General features: G+C 40.0%; 1 protein-coding gene across 1 annotated transcript in view; it reads right to left on the bottom strand.

The window, feature by feature from the left end:
* wdr19 (WD repeat domain 19) overlaps positions 1-24,933 on the bottom strand; it is a 99,554-nt gene that overhangs the window by 20,400 nt on the left and 54,221 nt on the right. Inside the window, exons 17-27 of the mRNA XM_078216012.1 lie at positions 22,840-23,044; positions 16,647-16,806; positions 14,313-14,423; positions 11,527-11,636; positions 10,436-10,493; positions 9,323-9,469; positions 7,463-7,545; positions 2,890-2,973; positions 2,124-2,270; positions 956-1,080; positions 93-202 (exon numbers count right to left, since the gene is read on the bottom strand). Coding sequence (XP_078072138.1) covers positions 93-202; positions 956-1,080; positions 2,124-2,270; positions 2,890-2,973; positions 7,463-7,545; positions 9,323-9,469; positions 10,436-10,493; positions 11,527-11,636; positions 14,313-14,423; positions 16,647-16,806; positions 22,840-23,044 — 1,340 coding nt within the window. The remainder of the gene's footprint in view (positions 1-92; positions 203-955; positions 1,081-2,123; positions 2,271-2,889; positions 2,974-7,462; positions 7,546-9,322; positions 9,470-10,435; positions 10,494-11,526; positions 11,637-14,312; positions 14,424-16,646; positions 16,807-22,839; positions 23,045-24,933) is intronic.

Raw genomic sequence — 24,933 nt, 5'->3', positions numbered from 1 at the left:
ACTTATCAATTTATCTCTCACTTAGTTAGTTGCACCTATCTCAAATACACTGACCTTGGAAGGGGAAGCTAAATAAGTTTTCAGGTACTCACTCGTGTATACTGGCCACAAAGCATAAAGAATCTTCCAGCCAGGAAATGTTTTTTTTCACCTTCAAAGTATAATGCAATACTCTGATAGTCTTCATTATTGGCATCAGAACCTGCAGAGAAGCAAATGTAACCTTACATACTAGAATCTAAGTTAAACTAACAATATTTTGTTACATTCTAGGAGAGAAAGGAGGAACTTTTTAAAAAAAACTTTCCGAGGAAATGGAAAGCTACTGAGTTGGCAGACACGGTGAATCGCTGAGTAATGCAGAGCGGATTAGTCCTAGATTCCATCTTCAGACAGTGTTGTCTGAGCCAAGTTTGAGACATCAGATTCCTATACTACGGTGAATAAAATTGGCCAAGCTTTCTGCTCCTAATTGAATCCAACAAGTCTTGCTGAAAGTTTGTGTGTGAACCTCAGGTGAGGGTGAGCTATTGGGGAGCACTTGGTTCAGGTGGCATAGGGTGAGGAAATTGGGAGAAAGAAGATGGAAGCAAAATAGGACGCCTCAAGCTGTAAACAAAATTAAAAATGGTCTGAGGGAAAAAAAACTTTATTACTACATCAGAAATATTACTTTGCTTTACTTGGGCAATGGACTTTAAATGTGTGCCTTGGTACAATTAGTATTAAATTTACTTGTACTCTTATTTGCATCCTTCAACTATTTTGAAATAAAAATTCATACAACCATCACGAAAAAATGTCATTTTTTGTTTGATGCAATTCTGATTTAATATTGTTTCTTTGATCAAAAAACCAAGTTACCTGGAAAAATACTTCAGATGCAAATCCTAAATTTGCACTTGTGGTGTAAATGTTTATTTTCAACTCAGCTCCTCTCCAGATAGGGGCTTACCAATAATGTCAGCATAGACTTCCATTTGATTATGTTGCTGTGCAAGCTGAAAGGCTTCATCATTACACTTGGACATCACCAGGAACTGGATGGCAGAGCCATAGTCACCGAGGTGCAGGAAGAACCTAAAAAGAAAGAAAAACATCCTCTTAAGAAGAACCAGCACACCACGCACCCCGGACATTTTCTCTTCCACCTTCTTCCATCGGGAAAAAGGTACAAAAGTCTGAGGTCACGTACCAACCGACTCAAGAACAGTTTCTTCCCTGCTGCTGTCAGACTTTTGAATGGACCTATCTTGCATTAAGTTGATCTTTCTCTACACCCTAGCTATGACTGTAACGCTACATTCTGCACTCCTTTCCTTCTCTATGAACGGTATGCTTTGTCTGTATACCACGCAAGAAACAATACTTTTCACTGTATACTAATACATGTAACAATAATAAATCAAATCAAAAATCAAAATTAAGATTAGAATTAATTCATAAATAACACAGTAGTCTTATCTTAAGGAAGCCTAAGTTTTTGTTTACAAAGGGCTGGTATTTTAAAATGTTGATTACAACACAGCATTTGGTCAACAAATGTAATTAAAACTAATTTGAAATGAGAAAATGAACCAGAATATTTCACATTCTCAGGATGTCCCAAATTAATTACTTTTCAAGTGTAGGGACTGGTTTTGTCGGCAAATGTGACAGTTAATTTGAAACAACATAAACAACAAGTTAAATAATGCCTAGTTAATCTGTTTTGATGGTGTTGACCAAGGAAAAAATGTTGACCAGGAAACCTGGAAAATTTGAATACTGCAACTGAACAGATATGATGTGGAGATGCCGGCGTTGGACTGGGGTAAGCACAGTAAGAAGTCTCACAACACCAGGTTAAATAGATAGACAGGGCTTCGTTTAAACTCTGATATAAATCTTGGACAATGCATTAATTCCTCAGTACTGCACTGAAGTGTTGAGAGTGCATGCAAGTTCTGCATTGTCAAGGCCAGATTGTTTCGACTGAGACAAGATCATACTTAGTTTTTTATATGCAGCAACTAGTGTGATGTTCATGAATAAACCCAATTCATTTAAAAGAAATCTATTGTGATACAACAATCCTAGAAAATTTGCAAACTAATAATAACTGATTAAACAAGCTTGTGTACCTGGCTACCATTTTGGCTCCATCAATTGACTGGGTTTCTCTAATGATACGAACAGCTTCTTCCGGATTACTGAGATGATCCAACTGAATTCGAATCATATTGTCCCAGTCTTTGGCATTTTCATAAGCCATTGCAGCTTCCTTATATCTAGAATTGAGTCGCAAAGAAAGCAGTTTAATAATAAATTCCCCAAATCAAGATACCTTAACTTTGGCAACCAGCTCAAAAAAGGAATACAGGATGTTAAAATATTAGTATCAATTTTAGCCAAATCAACTCATCCCATGATATCAAGAAATGGTTTAGTGCATATACGAGTTAGATTGCATAAACTTGATTTCAATTTAGAGTTTAAAAGGATGAGGGGGATCCAATCAAGGTGCTTGACATGATAAAGAAATTTGATAGAACAGATGCAGAGAAACTATTTCCTCTGGTGTGGGAATTCAGAATAAGGGGGCACAATCTTAAAATTAGACCTAAGCTGTAAAGAAGTGAAATCAGGCAGCAGTTTTTCACACAAAAGGTACTTGAAAGCTGGAACTTTCTCCAAGTAAGGCTGTGGAGACTGGGTCAATTGGAATTTCCAAGACAGATTTTGTTAGGCAAGAATATAGAGAGATGAAAGTTGATAGGTGTTGAAGATAGAGTTGAAGTACAGATCAGTGATGATATGGTTGAAATGCAGAACAGATTGACACATCTACTCTTAATCCTACCTTCCAATGACCTACAGTAATTATATTCCAATTGCACAAGACTGTACCTTCCATCGGCTTCCTTTGCCTTTGCATACTGCAGATGTATCTTGGGGGATGTTACATGAGGGAGAAGCTCTCCAACTTTTGCCCTGGGTTACATAAAAAAGAGATCTTTAAGATGGCTGTATCTGACAGATATGATTTTAAGCAGAAGGATGAAAAACAATAAATATTTATGCAATACAATGTGAAAATGTTGGAGTTTAAAAAAAAATCTACTACAGGTTTGATCTACCAACCTGGCATTACATGCTTTTGTGCTCTAATCTTTATTAAAGAATCAATGTAAATTGCTTACATTTTCACAAATGAAGTTACTGTTAAACTTTGAGCCCTCTCCCAATACGCCAATGTTTGTTGCTCAAAGCCAGTTTTCATAAACAAATTGAGTTTGCAATAAATGGAAATTTGTGGCTTTATGCATTGTGTATGGAATAGCATGCCTAGGTTTCACAATTAACCTCTAATCATCCTTTACTATGTGTGGATCACATCAGATTCTCCTGTGGCTTCCAGACAGGAAAATATTCTGGGAGATCAATGTATACTGACTAAAACTACTTGTTAGAATAATTTATAAATTAAATAATGCATAAAGCCAAATGACACAGCAAGCTGTTTGATATTTAAATATTTATAAAACAAGACAAATCAATTTGTAAAGGTTTATAATATATGCTTTATTTACAATATGGTTTTTTAAAGTTTAATAAGCAAGAGTACATGTAAGAATTTCTATTGTAATTAGCCATTTTAAAACACTGAGGGGTAAAACGGAAAGGTCATAATTGTCACAGGGACCATATAATCAAAACAAAAGTTATAGTTACTCTCAGGCTCACTAACACAATGAATAAATCCTCGCATTCTTTTCACTTAGGAACACAGAAACAGGAGTAAGGAAATCTGGCATGTCTGCTACAACTCTCACCAACTTTTACAGATGCACCACAGAAAGCATTCTTTCTGGTTGGTTTGGCTTCTGCTCTGTCCAAGATCGCAAAAAACTACAAAGGGTCGTGAATGAAGCTCAGTCCATTACGCAAACCAGCCTCCCATCCATTGGCTCTGTCTACACTTCCTGCTGCCTGGGAAAAGCAGCCAGCATAATCAAAGACCCCACGCATCCTGGACATTCTCTCTTCCACCTTCTTCCGTTGGGAAAAAGATACAAAAGTCTGAGGTCACGTACCAACCAATTCAAGAATAGCTTCTTCCCTGCTGCTGTCAGACTTTTGAATGGACCTACCTTATATTAAGTTGATCTTTCTCTACACCCTAGCTATGACTGTAACACTACATTCTCCACTCTCTCGTTTCCTTCTCTATGAACGGCATGCTTTGTCTGTATAGCACGCAAGAAACAATACTTTTCACTGTGTTAATGCATGTGACAATAATAAATCAAATCAAAGAATCAAATTTAGCCTTTCGAATCTGAACCACCATTTCTTAAATTCTTATGTAATTAGATCATGGCTGATCTTCAATGTAACCTCATGTAGCTTAAGGCCATGGAGCAAATTTCACCAAAGGGTGGTAACCCTAAAAAATGCTTCGGAGTGTGCTTTATTCCGAACCATATGTAACTGTACTCAAGCACTGCATGACTGATATTTATAGTTTTAAAAGAATTTACTCCCTGTAATGAAAATATTGAAATGTTTGTAATGTTCTCATTACTGAACTGAAGCACCTCAGAGTGCATCTTGATCTATGGAGAAAATGTAAATATCATTACACTATCCTTTCATAACAATTTGAAATGTTTTGTTAGGTGTTTTTAGGTACCTAAAGATGAATAAAGTATATTTTTGCAAACAAAACCTTCATATACTTGCTTTTGCCCCATACTCCTTAGTACTTTTGATTTACAAAAATTATCAATCTATGTTTTAAAATGAACATGAGACCTTGCATCATTTGCAATTTGTGGAAGAGTCCCAAACTTTACTAATCTTTGTGTGTAGAAATGTTTCCTAATTTCGCTCCTGAAATGTTTGGTTCTAATGTTTAAACCAGGTCCTGGACTCTCCATCCACTGGAAATAATTTCTCTTCATTTATCCTATCTAGTCCCCTTAATGTTCTGAAAACACTTGATAAAATCACCCCTTAACCTTCTTGATTCCGGGGAATATAACCCTTGTTTAATCTCTGCTCGTAGGTTAATCCTGGCAGTTCAGGTTTCATTCTAATAAATGAACATCACAATTCTCCAAGGCCAATATACCATGCCTAAGGTGAGGTGCCCTGAACTGTTCACAGTACTCTAGGTGTGGTCTAACCAGGCTTGTAATGTTGAAATCTACATTCTTGTGGTGTATTTGGATTTTCAGAAATCTTTTGATAAAATCCCACATAAGAGATTGGTGTGCAAAATTAAAGAACATGGGATTGGAGGTAATATATTGGCATGGATCGAGAATTGGTTGGCAGACAAGACACAGAGAGTAGGAATAAAGAGTCTTTTTCAACTGGGATGCAGTGACTAGTGAGGCCCTGCAAGGATCAGTGTTCAGGCCCCAGCTATTCACAATATTAATGGCTTGGATGAGAGAACTAAATGTAATATTTCCAAGTTTGCTGATGACATGGAACTTGGTGAGAATGTGAGTGATTAGGAGGATTCTAAGAGGTTTCAAGATGATTTAGACAAGTTGAGTGAGTGGGCAAACACATGGCACATGCAGTATAACGTGGACAAATGTAAAATTATCCACATTGGATGAAGAAACAAAATGGCAGAGTATTATTTAAATGGTGATAGTATGGGGAATGTTGATATACAAAGGGACCTAGGTGCTTAGTATACCAGTCACTGAAAGCAAGCATGCAGGTGCATCAAGCAGTTAGGAAGGCAAATGGTATATTGGCCTTCATTGCAGGAGGAGTTGAGTACAGGAGCAAGGATGCACTACAATTGTACAGGGCCCTCTTGACACCACATCTGGAGTATTGTGTGCAGCTTTCGTCTCCTTATCTAAGGAGGGATATACTTGTCAGAGAGGGAGTGCAGTGAAGGTTCACCAGACTGATTCCTGGGATGACAGGATTGTCGTATGAGGAGAGATTGAGTCGACTGGGTCTGTATTCACTGGAATTTAGAAGAACGAGAGGGGATCTCAGTAAAACATATAAAATTCTGATAGGGCTGAAAGACTGGATGCAGCGATGTTGCTTCCTCCGGCTAAGGGGTTTAGAACTAGGGGTCACAGTCTCAGGAAAGCATATGGGATAGGCCATTTAGGACTGAGATGAGGAGAAACTTCTTCACTCAGGGTAGTGAACCTGTGAAATTTTCTACCATAGAAGGTTGCAGAGGCCAAGTCAATGAATACACTTAAGGAGGAAATACATTTTTAGACTTTCTAGATTTCTAGACTGTCTAGATTTCTAGGTATGGGGAGAACATGGGCATTGAGTGGTAGAGGTGGCTCAATGGGCCGAATGGCCTACTCCTGCTTTTATATTCTATGTTTCTATGTATTCTAGACCTCTAGATATAAAGGCCAGCATTCCATGAGTTTAAAAAAGATTTTTGTACCTGTTTATGATATTTTAATGACCTATGTACCTAGACCCTCAATTCTTATAGAATCCTTACAATGCAGAAGGCGGCTATTTGGCCTATTGATTCTGCACTGACATACCCAGGCTTACCCCGTATCCCCATGTATTTACATGGCTAATACCCCTAACCCATATATCTTGGGACACTAAGGGGCAATTTAACCTGGCCAATCAACCTAACCTACACATCTTTGGACCTCCAGTGTTTCTATCTTTTCAACAGTCGGCACGTAACCTGTTCTAATCTTTTTAGATCCAAAGTGGATGATCTCAAATTTGCCTGCAGTTAATTGCGTTTTCCGCAGCTTTGTTCATTCATTTAATCTATAAATATCACTTTGCAACTTTACATCTCCATCTACATTGCTTACAATGCCATTTATTGTTGTGTCATCAGAAAATGTGGACATCTGGCTCTCTTATTTCATTATTAAACACGCTAATAAATATGGTTAGTTTCTTCTGGCTGTTGTTACAATTGAACAAGTGTTTGGCACTTTCTATAATTCTTTCCAGTTGCGAACTTCTACAGGGAGTGGCTAGGGAGGTGCTGAAGAGCTTTTTGCTGACTTCAAGACTTTTGCACAAACCAGATGCGCCCAGACACCGGTTGGCATTGGAGACAGCATAACTGGGAGAATTAACTAAGGTCATGCAGAGCAGGACAAGGCGTTAGAAGAGAATGGAGGAGGAAGAGAAGGGCTGAATGTTATTCCCATTATCTGACTGATTTCTTCCACTGTAAAAACATGAAATCCTTGCATACACCAATTTAAAATAAATATTTCCTTTCTGAATAGATTAGTGTTTTATAGTGAAAAGAAACTACAAAATCACAAAAAGGAACAGGATTTTTCTTCAAGTATATGTTTCCACAATAAGAAAAGTTTGCATATGAGCCAAGTGTCAACCATGGGAGATACAAACATGTTACTGGGAACAGTTTGTAATGCATAATGCATTCCTTTTAAAAAAAATATTGATACATCAGTAAATATTTCTTTACCAGTTTTTACAACGGATGTAAACAGATGCTGCTTTGTCATAATACTGTCCTTTCTCATACAACTGAGCAGCTTCAGAGAATTGCTGTGAGTAAAACAAACATTAAAAGATTACTGTTTAGAAAATCAATTATGACAGATTTTAATGATTCTGGATTTAGTTTATATTTCTAGTTAACTTTGTTCTATTATATTAGAGAATTATAGCGCGGAAGTACTGGATGCTGCAATTACGTACTACTACAAAAATGACAATTTCTTTAAAAAAATTATACTCTTTATTGTAAAAATGATTTTCTACAGGATTCCTTGGCGGAGTTCTGTGTTAAACATTTCACAGTGAAAACAGGGGTGCGATAGAGAACAAGAACATCAACAACTTTGATGTCAATGGACTGGGCTGTCAAGATACTGTCTACAGGATACGTACTCCATAACTTGACATCTCCAATAGCTATTTGCTAAAACACAGAGATCAAAAGGAAAAAGGCCTGCAATAACTCTTCAAAAATATCAGTCCCAATAATGTGATAACTACTTTTAGCTGGTTCCCTTCAAAAAATTTGTACCTTTCAAATAATTCCTTAGTGGGATCACATAGGAATTTCATATCAAGGGTTATTTCATCAACAGATTTTAAACAAAATCACTAATATCAGTATCACCTTACACAATAACATCATAAAGGGTGACTTTATAAATTAGTGCTCTGAGTGCATTGCTTGTGGGTAGAGGAAATCTACCACTGATCTCAATGCCCAAATTCCTGATATCTACTCCCACTACTTGTAACTCTGCATTGGGAGCACTGACTCATAAAATATACCGCTAAATTACTTTGCAGTTGGCAATGCAATGTGTTAGCAGAATCTTAATAGCAATTAGCTTTCTGTTCTGTTGAAATTACTTATTAAAGGAAAATATGTGGATCTTATGATTTACAGCAGGCAATAACTAAACCTCTACATTACAAAGCAGTCACATTACTTGAACAAAATTACAGATTAATGATAATTTGCATACATCAGGACTTTGTTGTGTATTTGTTCATATATAGACTTATCAACAAATAGCAGTATGGATGAGATACACTATATGTGCTTAATAAATGTTAACTTTTCGAAAGCACTGATATCAGGAAGGCACGCATTGTTATTGGCCAATATATATTTTCTAATTGAAGATTTGATCCTATAGATGTTAGTTAGGTCAAGAAAATTACTTACTTAAAAGCACACATGACATTCTGCATGTACTTTTACACACATTTTTCTTGGTTTCTTCAGAAGACTTTGTGATACACACCAGGCCCCAACAAATTTGACCCTTGTTTCCATATGTCTAATAATACTATTAAATAGAATAATACTATTAAATAGAAGTACACTTTCTCGGTTGAGTTTAAATCTACAATCCTGTGGCTGAGAGGCATCAATGCTACCACTAAACTAACCAACATTATCAAACATAGCAGAGGCTTCCAAAATTCTTGTCACTTACTATCTCCGCCTATGTAAACATATTGAGGTAGACATGCTTCTTGGGCAGTGAGGCAAAACAGACAGTACCCAATAGGTCATTAAACACAACATCTGATATTCAGTTCCACTGTAGTCAAAGGAATCGAATATCAGATGTTGCATACAATAGGCGGGCCAATATCACCTGTCCTGTGTCACTGCCCAAGTTGCATTTCTACCCCTCTCTCTTTAAAATGAGTCCTTGTGAGGAGCAATGAGGGTTCCAATATTAACACTTTTACCATAGTTTGTCTTAATCATTCTATTATCATTCCTGCTAGTTGAGTATCCTGGGACTGTGGCTCCACTTATCCATTGACTAATCCAGAGATCATCTTATACCTTCATACTTTCCAGAATAACACCACAGTCTCTCTTCAGAACTCTGCTGACGTGTCTGATTGCCTGGTTGACTCCACGCCGAATGTCCCCCATCCGTATTGACATCCTTGCAATTCCAGCTAAGCAAGCATCATCATGGTCAAGATACTATGCAGAAAAGAGCATTACAGAAAAAAATCAGCACTTGCAAACTAATTAGATAGACTTATTAAGTTCTATTGTTCAGAAAATCAATGATCCTTTGAGTTTGGGAGACTGGCGCAAAGAGCTTGAGACAGGAAATCCCAGTGGGAGTCAGGCAGGGAGAATACAGGTAACCTGAGAGAGATAGAAGTGAGTGATCTGGGTGATAACAAATTATAATCATATCTACAGCAATTATTTACTGTAAGACGTTTAAGTCAACCAGTGCAACAATATTGAGGAGGTTAAGCTGTGAGAAGGCGGAGTTGTGTCTCCTCTGCCCTGGAATGGGGAAATTTGGTGCATAAGACCAAGCCCAAAAGTTCTGTGGAGGAAGAAGAGAAGGGAGAGAGAATGAGAGAGAAAAAGGGTAAAGATAGAGCAAAGAACAGAGGTATCAAATAGTGCTGGAGCTGATCACCAGTATCAGTGTTACTATTATTACTAAATACACTATGTTCCATAAGAGTGTGTGAAGCTCTATCTGGAAGAAGCTCTCCAAAATAGTGCAAAACAATCTGAGCAAGCAGATGAGGCCATTCTTTAACATCGTATTCAAAAGGCGATACCTCCAACAGTGCAACACATGTCCAACACTGCACTGGAGTGTCAACTTGGATTTTGGCGCTCAAGACTCTGGAATGGGACTTGAAACTATTTAGGCTTACAGGCGATTGGGCTAACCAGTGAGCCACACCTGAGACACACAGCTAAACAGCAAAACCAATCATTTTGGACAATTATACATCGATTATAAAATCTGGTTTAATGTTAAATGTTTTAAGGATTGAGTGAGATCCAAGGTTTCAAATTGTCTGAGATTATTCCTGAAGCTATATAATGTTAAGTGCGTGAAGTTTATTATTGCAGTCACATAATGCTTTTGTTATGACCCATTAAGTGGGACAACTTAATCTGACAATGTCTTGCCTTATTGTCTCCGGTCATGCCTTTTTCATAATGTGCCAATGCATTCACATAGTCTCCCCTGAAAAACATATATTGGTTAACATGACAGATATAAAAATTGATACGTTTTATCATTAATCTCAAATCAGGGAAGTCTATTTTGTAATGTTCCATAACTTCATTTGTATACAATATAACTCATGGAAATGTGGGTGAGATCACGTGCTTAGTTAGTGATTTTAAAAAAAACATTGATTTTTATAGCTAATGAGTACATTTGTATTAGAGAACTGACACAAAACCTAGGTGCCGCATACATGCAAAAATGTATCAGTGGTAGAAAAGAGGGTGTTATACATATATAAACATTATATGTGAAAAAATAGTGCTTCTATTGGAAATGATCAAAAACAATTTGATAAATTCTAGTACAAGGATAGAAGAAAGATGAACATTCATCTCAACAAGTAAGACAAGACAGAAAAATAGTTAGCCTCAATACTGCAAAAAATAGAAAGATTAAAAACTCCAATCCTTTTGAAGTCTCAAATTCTGTATCAAAAAATCTCATATTTCATACTTGGACGCTAATTCAAAGTAACCTTTTGCTCAAAGAAATTCAAATGATGGCAGCACGGTGGCACAGTGATTAGCACTGCTGCCTCACAGCTCCAGGAACCAGGGTTTGATTCCCGGCTTGGGTCACTGTCTGTGTGGAGTTTGCACTTTCTCCCCGTGTCTACGTGGGTTTCTCCCGGGTGCTCCAGTTTCCTCCCACAGTCCAAAATGTGCGGGGTAGGTTGATTGGCCATGATAAATTGTCCCTTAGTGTCCCAGGATGCGTAGGTTAGAGGGATCAGCGGGGTAAAATACATAGGGTGACGGGGATAAGGCCTGGGTGGGTTTGTTGTCGGTGCAGACTCGATGGGCTGAATGGCCTCCTTGTAGGGTTTCTATGATGATTTCTATTATTTCTATGATCTAGTAATTCAAATTAAGTGGCATAAATAGACAGAAAAAGTTCGCATGTGATTTGCATAAAGTGACTGAATAAAAGTAGACTGTATAGTAACTTGGCATTTCAACATAAGAGTCCCATTTTTTATGCATACGTGAACTCGAGTTGAATAGCATATTCTTTGGAGATGAATGAAATCTGAGCAGGAGCCAGCCGTTTAGCTAATTGCAGAGCACTGTCCCAATGTTGTAGATCCCTCCGCATCTGCAGGATAAAAATAGAACATCACTCAAGAACTAGAACTCATAAAGAAAGAATAATAAATATTTTAAAAAGAGCCAAAGAAGTCTTCCCAAACTATGGATTATAAACCCCAGTGGGATTGCAAGACGAGATTTTGGGATTGCGAGCTCCAAGGCAGTAATGGCTGGCATGCAGCTTGGACTGAGTGCCAACAGTTGTCTTTTTAAATGCCCTTTTAAATCCTGGCAATTCTTTTCCAATGGTGGATGTGGCTTAATTCCAGCCCCAAAAAAGCCAGTGAAAAGGTAAATGATTTTGTTTTAAAAACTCAACAGTGTAAACACCCCTCCACTCTCACAGCTCTGACTCTCACAGTCCTTCATTTTCTCTCCGCCACATTGCCCTGTCCCCCCCCCAGTCGTCGTCCCCCCCTCAAGTCGTGTCCCCCCCCCCCCCCAGTCCCCCCCATCACCCTGGTTTACACACTGGAGTCACGGTAATTTTCATGCCTCAAAATGGGGTCACCATGGGAATACGTTTGAGAGGCACATGATCAGCGTTCTTCCAAGTAAATGAGAACACGAAATAGGAGTAAGAGGAGACCCTATGGCCCCTCAAGCCTGCTATGTCATTCAATTCGGCCACCGCTGATGTTGGGCATTTTCCTGCCCCAACCCCCAATCCCTTGATTTCCTGAGAGAGCAAAAATCTGTCCCTGGACATGATAACTATAGCCTTCCAGCACTTTGAAATTCCATTTAGCATGTAATATTGATTTCCATTTTCTAATCCTTCTTTAGAAACATAGCCTACAGACAATGAGAAACTTATAAACAAATAAATATTTCCTCGCCATTATCCTTCTAACATAGCTTTTTTGTTTTCAGAGCAGTACAAAATGAAAAATCAATTCTAGGTCATTGATTTTTTCAAATGATATTTTGCTTTAACATCTTTAAAACTAGATTGGAAAACAGGAACAAACAGCACAATAAGACTAGCTTGGACATCGTTCAAACTACTGGGAAAGCAGGCATGCTCAAACGATAACCACTTCTATCAAAATAAATGATAGGAAATCAACAAATTGATGTGCATGTGTCTTTTTTCCCTCCATCTTTGTGTCTGCCCTTCTCTTGCATTAATCAAAGATGAGGGGGCTAGTAACCAGTTCCAAAAAACAGCAAAGATAAATTGCATTTATACCATTGCTTTAATATAGGGCGGCATGGGCACCCTATATTAGCTCCTTCCTATGGAGCTCCCTCCTTGGGCTCCCTCCTAGGGCGGCCTAACATGTACGGCATGGTGGCACAGTGGTTAGCACTGCTGCCTCACAGCACCAGGGGCCTGGGTTCGATTCCCGGCTTGGGTCAATGTCTGTGTGGAGTTTGCACGTTCTCCCCGTGTCTACGTGGGTTTCCTCCGGGTGCTCCAGTTTCCTCCCACGTTCTGAAAGACGTGCTGGTTAGGTGCATTGACCTGAACAGGCACTGCAGTGTGGCGACTAGGGGAATTTCACAATAACTTCATTGCAGTGTTAATGTAAGCCTTACTTGTGACTAATAAATAAACATTAAGCACTCCAAAGAGGTGCAATTAAAAAGAAACTATATGCTAAGCTATATATTAGAAGAGGTGACTAAAAGCCAGGACAAACGATTAGATTTTAAAGAAGTGAAAAGCGATGGCGGGGCTATGGACTTGATTAAGTAAATTATAGATTGCAAGGCGAGGTAAATGAATGCATAACTGCCAATAACAAGGAGTTAAAGGGGAGATAGACCGAATAAGCCAATATCAAAGGAATTGAGAGCTTGATGGTCAGGCAATGAGGAGTTTTAAACATAACAATTAGAATTTTAAATTTGAGACACTCAGGTACTGGATGGCAATGTAGGTCAGTGAGGTCAGAGGTTATTGGTAAGTGGGACTGTATACACGGAGCATACATCAGCTATAGGAAGACACCTTACATAGCACAGTAGCATCAAAGCGTAAACTCATATGTTAATATGGTACAATATGTTAAGGTCTTCAAATCGCTGCTGCTTTACTAATAACACATTTTGACTATTAACAAACTATTGACCTTATATAAAACCGAAAATGATGGATAAACTAAGCAGCTTTGGCAGCATAACGTTACAGAGCTAAATGATTCTTCTACAGAACTAAAGAAAGGCAGAAATATACAGAATTACATAGTTGAAAGGGGGGTGGAGGAGGTGGGGCTGAATAGAAGACCAGGGACAGGTCAGACAAAGGAGATATTGACAAATCTCTGTATTCTGTATTCTAGATTCTGTACATTTCTACCTTTCTTCAGTTCTGTAGAAGGATCATTTAGATCCAAAACGTTAACTGCTTCTCTCTCCACAGATGCTACCAGACCTGCTGATTTTATCCAGCATTTTCTGCTTTAATTTCAGATTTTCAGCATCCACAGTATTTTGCTTTTATTGATCTTCGTGACTTAAAAAGAAACAGTAAACTAAATGCATAATTTTTTAGCTACAATTTTAAACCGCTTTAGTCTCATGTTTGCCGATATTGAGAGATATCCTGTCTTCTACAAAATAAAACAAATATTCTAAAAAGTACATCAAATGAATGAATCACCACCCCCTGAAAAATGCAAACATCCTTTGTTGAAAGATCAAAGGATGCTTGTTAAAATAACATTCAGCTTCTTACCTCTAATGCAGCGATTGGGCAGCTGGAAGCCAGATACAGATCCTGTGCCAGATTGAAATCATTTGTAAACATTGCAAGGTGTCCAGCTAGTAGGTTGTGGTCTTCAATGCCCTGAAATATTAAAGACACTGCACTGAAATATATTACATTTTTGGAGAGCGATGGAGCAATGTTCAAATAAAGAATGCTCACCTCTGTTACGCTGCAAATAACTAGTGGATATTTTGATGGTAACCGATTGGTACATAGGGTTGAGAAGAAAGTTTGTGGTGTAGTTTTTGCTGTACTGCTGCAAGTTGCTGGACAGTAGGAACATGACTGCAAATCGCACATCCACTTTTCCCTTTAATGATCAGCTGTTCCAATAGTAGACTTTTTACTGTATGCGATGATAACACTGATAATTGGCAATTACCAAAGATCTGTGACACTTGAATGAGGTGGTCTGCGAATGTTGGACAAGTTACTGCTCAACCAAGGCAAGATTGTGATAGTTAAGTGGATATGTTTGTATTCAGAGAAAGTCATCAGAGTGGTGCATTGCACTAACTATATTCTCCGTTTAATTGGTGCTTGCTGTGTTTCTGGAGAAAGCTTGGGATGAAAGTTTTTGACACAATGATGAAAGTTGTTTCAGAAAATATATATAATACTACCATTACATCCAATATGAATATGTAACTAACCATGATATAAAATATCTTTCTTTAACGACAGAAAATGCTGGAAAAACTCAGTGGATCTGGCAGCATCTGTGGGAGAAAGAAATAGAGTTAATGTTTCGAGTCCGTTTGGCTGAAAGAAGTCATATGGACTTGAAGCGTTAACTGTTTCTCTCACCACGGATGCCACCAGACCTGCTGAGTTTTCAAGCATTTTCTGTTTTATTTCAGATTTCCAGTATCCGCAGTATTTTTTTAGCTTTCTCTAACCGTTTTTTGATAGTTAATCGGGTGCTGGTGAGTATCACATGTGGAACCAAATTACAAACCATTGCATCAATTACAGATTATAAACTTGCCAGTCACTTTAGTGATTTGTTCCCAACTTAAAAATCAAACATTCTTATTCTTACATTGCTATTATAAATTCTTATTTCAAAGGTTATCATGGAAACTGCTTATGCAAAATTGCCACACAGCATTTACACCCTTCTGCCAATGGCTTTCTGCCTTTTATCCCTTTCAAGTGGGATGTGACATGATTTTTGTCCCGATGGAGAAAGGAGCCATCAATGACTGTGGGCTGCATTTGGAAGGGAAAATGTGGTGTTTGAAGACTGCCTCTCTCCCACATCCCTACTTTATCTACCAGCTGCTCACCCTCCTCATGGCACCTTATGCTTTACCTTCGTACTACCTTCCTGTTGCTTCAATGTTACTTACCTGTCCTTTAACCTTCCATTTGCGGTAACCCCAGTCCCACTCATTTCTCCCAAAATTAGCTGTTGAGAAACTTGAAGCCATCTCATCAGCTCCCTCCTTTCCTATATGTTTTCCTCAAAAGGCTGCTTGCTTTCAAGCTAAAACTTGAAGAAAAGTCAAACTAGAATAAAGAATGGAATTATCTGACATTCTCTGCACGTGTGACTGTCTCTCAATTCACCCACTTTCTCCCTATTCATTGCCCTAACTTCCAATTTGTGTATGCTTCTTTCCAAAATGCAACATTGAAAAATCTAATTAGAATAAGGAATAAAATAGCCTTTCTGTCTTGTACGTTTGTAATTACAGCCCATCTCACAGTAAGTGATTGACAGTGACCATTTCTAATTGTCAACAAAACAAAATGTGAAATAACTAATAGGCTTCATAATTCACTTTTTTGAAAACTGAACATTAGCATAAACAGAGACACTCTCTCAGTTTAATGCATTTTCTGAAATGTATAGAACACACAACAAAAGTAATGTGTAAAGTTAATATAGCTACTTTCCCCTCACCGTCACACAAACATTTAAAGAAAAACTCAATATCTAAATGTGACCTCAATTAAACTTTTGAAATGCATCTTCTTATGCTTTAAATTTATTTAGCATAAGATACTTGGTACAGCTGACTAAATGGTAATGACTTTTCTGAGGAAATTAGGTGTAACAAATATACTTGGACTGTACAATCCAAATTTACTGTACAGTCACAACTCTGGCCAAAAATATCAACTTCAAGCCCAGGATTTTGGGCAACGCTGAGGCCTTTCGGTAAATTATTTAATGAAGACATTAGAAGAAATAATATTTAATTCAGTGGATAAATGTAACCATGATGTGTTTATTCTTATTTTATACAGTAGTAATTGATAAAGATATTTTCAATCATCCTCATCAGGACCAACCTTGATCTGCTCCAGTGAAATTACCATTCCGACATTTCCAATCATACGATACACACGGATTGCAAACTCCACGTCCATGTGATGGAGACAAGCACGAGCGAACTCAGTCCATGCTGAAGGATCACTGAGTATTTTGCACACATCCCATGCTTCACTAAACCTGCAAGAGTCACAAGAAAAGTTAATAGTAATATGAATTCAGGATAGTTTGGATGTTAAGTGCAAGTACATTCTATGGTCTAGTACCAAGCTGTGGAGATGCTGGCGCTGGACTGGGGTAAGCACAGTAAGAAGTCTCAAAACCAGGTTAAAGTCCAATAGGTTTATTTGGTAGCACAAGGCACAAGCTATCAGAGTGCTGCTCTTTCATCAGGTGAGTGGGAGTTCTGTTCACAAACAGGACATATAAAGACACAAACTCAATTTACAAAATAATGGTTGGAATGCGAGTCTTTACAGGTAATCAAGTCTTAAAGGTACAGACAATGTGAGTGGAGAGAGGGTTAAGCACAGGTTAAAGAGATGTGTATTGCCAGCCAGGACAGTTAGTGAGATTCTGCAAGCCCAGACAAGTCGTGGGGGTTACAGATAGTGTGACATGAACCCAAGATCCCGGTTGAGGCCGTCCTCATGTGTGCGGAACTTGGCTATCTGTTTCTGCTCAGCGATTCTGCGTTGTCATGTGTTGTGAAGGCCGCCTTGGAGAACGTTTACCCGAAGATCAGAGGCTGAATACCCGTGACTGCTTAAGTGTTCCCCAACAGGAAGAGAACACTCCTGCCTGGTAATTATTGAGCGGTGTTCATTCATCCATTGTCGTAGCATCTGCATGGTCTCTCCAATGTACCATGCCTCGGGACATCTTTTCCTGCAGCGTATCAGGTAGACAACGTTGGCCGAGTTGCAAGAGTATGTACCGTGTACCTGGTGGATGGTGTTCTCACGTGAGATGATGGCATCCGTGTCAATGATCCAGTGGCAGGGTTTGTGTGGTGTCTTGGTCACTGTTCTCCTGAAGGCTGGGTAGTTTGCTGCGGACAGTGGTCTGTTTGAGGTTGTGCAGTTGTTTGAAGGCAAGAAGTGGGGGTGTGGGGATGGCCTTGGCGAGATGTCCATCTTCATCGATGACATGTTGAAGGCTCCGGAGAAGATGTCGTAGCTTCTCCGCTCCGGGGAAGTACTGGACGACGAAGGGTACTCTGTCCGCCGTGTCCCGTGTTTGTCTTCCGAGGAGGTTGGTGCGGTTTATCGCTGTGGCGCGTCGGAACTGTCGATCGATGAGTCGAGAGCCATATCCTGTTCTTATGAGGGCATCTTTCAGCATCCAGAGATGTCTGTTGCGATCCTCCTCATCTGAGCAGGTCCTGTATATATGGAGGGCTTGTACGTAGGGGATGGCTTCTTTAACATGTTTAGGTGGAAGCTGGAGAAGTGGAGCATCGTGAGATTATCCGTGGGCTTGCAGTACAGTGAAGTGCTGAGGTGACCGTCCTTGATGGAGATGCGTGTGTCCAAGAATGCAACCGATTCCGGAGAGTAGTCCATGGTGAGTCTGATGGTGGGATGGAACAAGCCCACGGATAACCTCACGATGCGCAGAGGGATCTCCAGCTTTCATCCTAAACACGTTAAAAAAGCCATCCCCTACGGACAAGCCCTCTGTATGGGGATGTTTGTCAACATTAAGAGCATTCAGTCAACATTAAGAGCGTTCGAATGGTTATAAACATATGGATGATATTGGAATAGTGTAGATTAGAGGGGCTTTAGATTGGTTTCACTGGTCGGCGCAACATTGAGGGCCGAAGGGCTGTAATGTTCTATGTATATACAGGATCTGCTCAGATGAGGAGGATGGCAACAGACACCTCCAGACGCTGAAAGATGCCCTCATAAGAGCAGAATATGGCACTCGACTCATCGATTGACAGTTCCGACGTGCCACAGCGAAAAACCGCACCGACCTCCTCAGAAGACAAACATGGGACACAGCGGACAGAGTACCCTTCGTCGTCCAGTACTTCCCTGGAGCGGAGAAGCTACGACATCTTCTCCAGAGCCCTGAACATGTCATCGATGAAGACGAACATCTCGCCAAGGCCATCCCCACACCCCCACTTCTTGCCTTCAAACAACCGTACAACTGCAAACAGACCATTGTCCGCAGCAAACTACCCAGCCTTCAGGAGAACAGTGACCATGACACCACACAACCCTGCCACAGCAACCTCTGCAAGACGTGCCGGATCATTGACACGGATGCCATCATCTCACGTGAGAATACCATCCACCAGGTACACGGTACATACACTTGCAACTTGGCCAATGTTGTCTACCTGATACGCTGCAGGAAAGAATGCCCCGAGGCATGGTACATTGGGGAAACCACGCAGACGCTACGACAACGGATGAATGAACACCGCTGGACAATCACCAGGCAGGAGTGTTCTCTTCCTGTTGGGGAACACTTCAAGAGTCATGGGCATTCAGCCTCTGATCTTCGGGTAAGCGTTCTCCAAGGTGGCCTTCATGGCATACGACAACGCAGAATCGCTGAGCAGAAACTGATAGCCAAGTTCCGCACACGAGGACGGCCTCAACCAGGATCTTGGGTTCATGTCACACTATCCGTAACCCCCACGACTTGTCTGGGCTTGCAGAATCTCACTAACTGTCCTGGCTGACAATACACATCTCTTTAACCTGTGCTTAACCCTCTCTCCACTCACATTGTCTGTACCTTTAAGACTTGATTAACTGTAAAGACTCGCATTCCAACCATTATTTTGTAAATTGAGTTTGTGTCTTTATATGCCCTGTTTGTGAACAGAACTCCCACTCACCTGATGAAGAAGCAGTGCTCTGAAAGCTTGTGCTACCAAATAAACCTGTTGGACTTTAACCTGATGTTGTGAGACTTCTTACTGTGCTAGTACCAAGCCACAGAGTCCAGGGGCATCTTGAACATAGGCTTTGTGATGCATACAGCCAGGGGAGCAACAGGGGGCTACATTAAGTTAAGTGCCTCTGGACTAGGAATAGCCTTAAAAAAAAATTCATATGTTGAGTTGCCTGTAAACATCCTTTACATTTCCATGAATTGTGTCAACAGTTATGATAACCCGTGACACCTGTGGGTGGTACTGCAGTAAGGTTTCCACATTTGGAATGCTCATATTTGTCACATTTCCCTGTCCTTTCCTGTGGATGTTTCTGAAACACATGGACTGCAGCAGTTCAAGAAGGCACCACACCATCACCTTTTCAAGGGATGGACAATAAATGCTGGCCTAGCCAGCAATGCCCACATCCCATGAATTAATTTTTTAAAAATTAAAGTATAAAATCATATAGCCACAAATTCAATTCACATATGGTTGCAACACAGGCTTATCTTAATTCCATAAGGCCAGCCAGTTACAGTGCCTCTGGGTCTGTTGCATGGCAGAGATAACTACAGGCTCTGCCTGCTCAATGTACCTGGCTCACATTACCACCCACACACATTCACCATGGTGCCATCTCTTCCCCAGGCCCTTTGGTGCCTGCGGCCACGATGTAACCTCCCCCTACCCCAGGGCCCAACTTGGGCTCCCCATCCCCTGGGCCTGACTCGGCCCTTCACCCTTCCCGGGGCTTGACTCAGCCTCTCTAGGGGCTCCAGGCCAGATGTAGGTGTGTAGGTTCTAGCTTTTTCTTTGCTTCACATCCCTTGGCCCAGCAGCGCTCAGCAAACAGACCAATGTCGGAGTTCAATCAGACACTTTCTCTCCCTAATCTTCTACTGATGGCTCATTAGTCTGCCTATCGGGGGCAAAAGCGAGAGACAAATGGCCTGATTGGAGGAACAGCTCCATAAAGAATCTTCCACTGAAAGTCACTTCTTTTACCAGGATTTTGAAAACTGATGCCGGGGTACACAGAAGGGCGGCTTTGGACAAGCCTGGCTTAGAATCATAAATTGGTTACAGCACAGGAGACAATTCAGTCCATCACGTCCATGTGAGCTCTTGGGAAGAATAACTCCCCTTGTCCCAATCTGAGTCCCTTTTCCTGTTGACGTGCAAGCTTTTCACTTCAAATAATTATCCAATTCTCTTTTGAAAAACCCTAGTAAATCTGTCTCCACTATGAAAAATTCTAAGGGAAGAGCCCACCATTCATGATTAAGTAAAGAAGTTAAGGAAGACATCAAACTTAAGGAAAAGGCATAAAACTGCACAAAAATGAATGGCGGATCAGATGATTGATCAAAATTGATAAAGAATGGCAGAGAATCACTAAAATTGATTAAAAGGTTAATCAGGATAATGAAATGTACAACAAGAAGCTAGCTAGAAACATAAAAGTAAATAGCATGAGTTTCTACAGGTATTTTAAAGGAAACAAATAAGTAAAGTTAGTCCTCAGAGAGTGAAAATGGGGAGTTAATAGTAGATAATAAAATGGATGAAATTAACAAATATTTTGCTTCTGTTGTCACTACAGAATATACAAAAACACTCCAGTAATAGCTGTAAATCAGGAGGTGGAAGAGACAGGGAACTTGGTGAAATTATAGTCACTGGGAAAGCAGTACAAACAAACTGCTGGAGTTGTGGACTGACAGGTCTCTTGGTCCTGATGGACTTCATCCTAGGGGCACAAAAGAGGTGACTGATGAGGTAATAGATGCATCGATGTTAATTCTCCAAACTCAGAACAAATGTTCTGGAAAGGTTCCACCAGATTGGAATGAGGCAAATATTAAAGGGAGGGAAGCAGAAAACAGGAAACTACAGATCAGTTAACTTGACGTCTATCATGGTGAAGGTGTTAGAATCGTTTATTAAGGAGATTATTGCTGGACAGATTGGGCTTGTTTCCACTGACGTTTAGAAGAGTGAGGGGTGACAAGATTGAAGTATGTAAGATCCTGAACGATCTTGACAAAATGGACCTGGAAAGGATGTTTCGCCTTATGGGTAAGTCCAGAACTAGGGGACACTGTTTTAAAATTAGGATTCACGCTTTTAGGACAGCAATGAGAATTTTTTCCCTCAGAGGGTTGTGCAGCTTTGGAATTCTCTGTTTTAGGAAGTGATGGAGGCAGGGTCATTTCATATTTTTAAGGTGCAGTAGATAGATTCTTGTTCGACAAGGAAATCAAAGGTTATTGAGGGTAGATGGGCATGTGGAATTTGAAATGCAAACAGATCAGCCATGATCTTACTGAATGCCTGGGCAGGCCCAAATAGCCAAATGGTCTACTTCTGCTCCCATTTCATATGTTCATATATCACCATTGCTTCTTTTGCCAATCATCTTAAATTACTGTCCTCTCGTTTCTCCTCATCTACTTTGTCAAGACCCCTCATGATTTTGAAAATCTCTATCAAATCTCCTTTCCATCTTCTCTTCTCCAAGGAACACAACCCCAACTTCTCCAATCTATCCACGTAGTTGAGTTCCTTATCCCTGGAAGCATTCTCGCGAATCACTTAGCACCCTCTCTAACACCTTCACATCCTCTCTAAAGCATGGTGGCCAGAATTGGACACAGTGCTCCATCTGAGGCCAAACCAAGGTTTTGTACAGGCCTACATTACGTCCTTGCTTTTGTACTCATGCCCCAGTTTATAAAGCCCAGCATCCTGAATGTTTTGTTAACCATTTTATTAACCTGCCTTGCCATCTTGACTTGTGCAATGTACCCCCCCTTCTATTCTGCACCCACTTTAGAATTGTACCCTTTGGTTGATATTGTCTTTCTTAGTTCTTCCCACCAAAATGAATCATTTCACACTTTTCTGCAATAAATCTTATCTGCCAATTGTCCACGCATTCCACCAGCCCATCTAAGTCATCCTAAAGTTTATCACTATCCTCTTCACAGTTCACAATACTTCCAAGTTTTCCAAGCTTAAGAGAATAGTGTTGATTTTCACACAGTGTCGACATTATACAGCAACAGTAACTTGTGAGAAAAAGGAACACAATACAATTAATTATGTTTTCATTCTCTTATTCAAAATAATTACTGTTACAACCATCATGCTAAGGTGAACTCAATTCAACATCGTGCAAATTTCTTAATCAAAGAACTAAAAGTAGCATTTCAAAATTCATACAACTTCTCGTGAAATCAATTTGCTGATATTTACACAGTTAGCATGTTTCAATATTTCTAAATGAATTCCAAAATCTCTCTCACCTTTTCAGCATTAAACACTGGGTCAACATTGGTTGTAGATCATTAGGTCCATGGTCCTTTAAACCAGCAAGGAAAGAGTGTGTGCTTAAAAGAATACTGCTGATTTTCCCACTCTGCGTCTGACATGTTAGCTCTCCATTATACAACAACAGTGGCTTGTGAGAAAATGGAAGTTTAGTACCACCTGCCAGCATGACTTTGGAACCTGTAAATTAAGCAAAATGATAAGAAATGGATTGCTGCACCAAATGAAGATTAACACAGGAAAGCATATTAGGTACAATTTTTTTAATGGGTTAAAAAAATGGAAATATACTTTAAATGATAACTGCTTAGTGCAAATGAGTTCTGGTAATAATGGCCAGTGGATAGACAGATTTTTTAAAAATCAAGAAATTAAATGGTATTTTGTAGTTTATATTGAGATGGTTCTACCTTTCCTCTCCAATCTTTGACTGTGTTGTAGCCTTCCAAATCCTATGTCCAGCTTTCTTGCAACTCCATATTTAAATATCTCTAATTAGGTGATTGGCATAGCCACAACACAAATAACTTTTGAGTACATGACTTCTGTACACTGTCTTTCCTCATCACCTCCAGCAATGTCTTTGTGCCATTCCCTTGCACCTACAGTATCCCACAAGGATGCATCTCGGGTCCCCTCCTCTTCCTCATTCAGGCACTATCATCCACAGAAATGGACAGCTCTGATATGAATACCAATGATACTCATCTCTACATCTCTCAATCTCTCCACTACGACTGTGTTGTCAGGCTACTTGTCCCAGTATCCACTTTTGAATGAGCTCGGGTCACTGTCTGTGTGGAGTTTGCACATTCTCCTCGTGTTTGCGTGGGTTTCCTCCGGGTGCTCCGGTTTCCTCCCACAGTCCAAAGATGTGCGGGTTAGGTTGATTGGCCAGGTTAAAATTGCCCCCGAGATGCGTAGGTTAGAGGGATTAGCGGGTAAATATGTGGGGGTAGGGCCTGGATGGGATTGTGGTCGGTGCAGACTCGATGGGCCGAATGGCCTCCTTCTGCACTGTAGGGTTTCTATGATTTCTAATTCTATGACAAACTTCATGACCTTGCCACCAATTTCATTCCCCTCACTAACCATTGTCTCAGGCTGAACCAGACTATTCCCAGTCTTGGCATTCTATTCATCCCTGAGCTGAGCTATGAATCCCACATAGTCTCCATCACAAAGGCCACCTGCTTCAACCTCTATAATATCACTTGTTTTCACCCATGCCTCAGTCCATCTGCTGCTGACATCTCCATCCATGCCCTTTTCAAATTCAAACTTGACAATTCTAATACTGTCCTGGATATTCTCCACCTTACGTGAGCATCAGCTAATTCAAAACTCTGTTTCCCATATCGTAGTCCAAAGCAACTCTGTTTGACCACAGTGTCAGTTGTTGCTGAGTGAGAGCCTTGCCTCTAACTCAGAGATTGAGAATTCAAGTCCTACTCCAGGACTTAAACACAAATATCTAGAGTTACACTCCCATTGCAGTACTGAAGAGTGCTTTGTTGTCCTTTGAGTGCGACATTAACCAGAGACCCTGCTTCCTCTCTCACGTGGATGTAAAAGATTCTATCTTGAAGCAGCATAGGGGGAGGCACTTTCTGCTGTTCTGCCCAATATTTATCAACATCACAAAATAGATTACCTGCTCATTGTCGCAATTTTTTCTGTGGAGGCTTGCTGTGCACAAATTGGCTGCCAAGTTTCTGACAACAGCAGCTATGTTTCTAATGTACTTCATAGGCTGTAAAATACTTTACATGTCCTGAAAGGCTCTATGTAAATGCAAGTCTTTCTTTTTCTTTTCTGTTCTTGACCTAATTCTCATATTAAGTTCCCTTCAATTCCTCACCTCTTCCTATCACTATAACATGCTGCACAACTCTCTCCAGACCTCTGTGCTCCTCTGACTATAGCCTCATGTGCACCTCCTCCTCACCAAGGCAGTATCAGGGGTCAGGTCATAGAGATTTACAGCATGGAAACAGGCCCTTCGGCCCAACTTGTCCATGCCGCCCTTTTTAAAAAAAAACCCCTAAACTAATCCCAATTGCCCGCAT

This window comes from Mustelus asterias, chromosome 1, assembly GCF_964213995.1.
Source record: "Mustelus asterias chromosome 1, sMusAst1.hap1.1, whole genome shotgun sequence".
In the NCBI taxonomy this organism is placed as follows: domain Eukaryota; kingdom Metazoa; phylum Chordata; class Chondrichthyes; order Carcharhiniformes; family Triakidae; genus Mustelus; species Mustelus asterias.
Note: the sequence above shows the minus strand (reverse complement) of the source record. Positions and strands in the feature narration are given on the sequence as shown.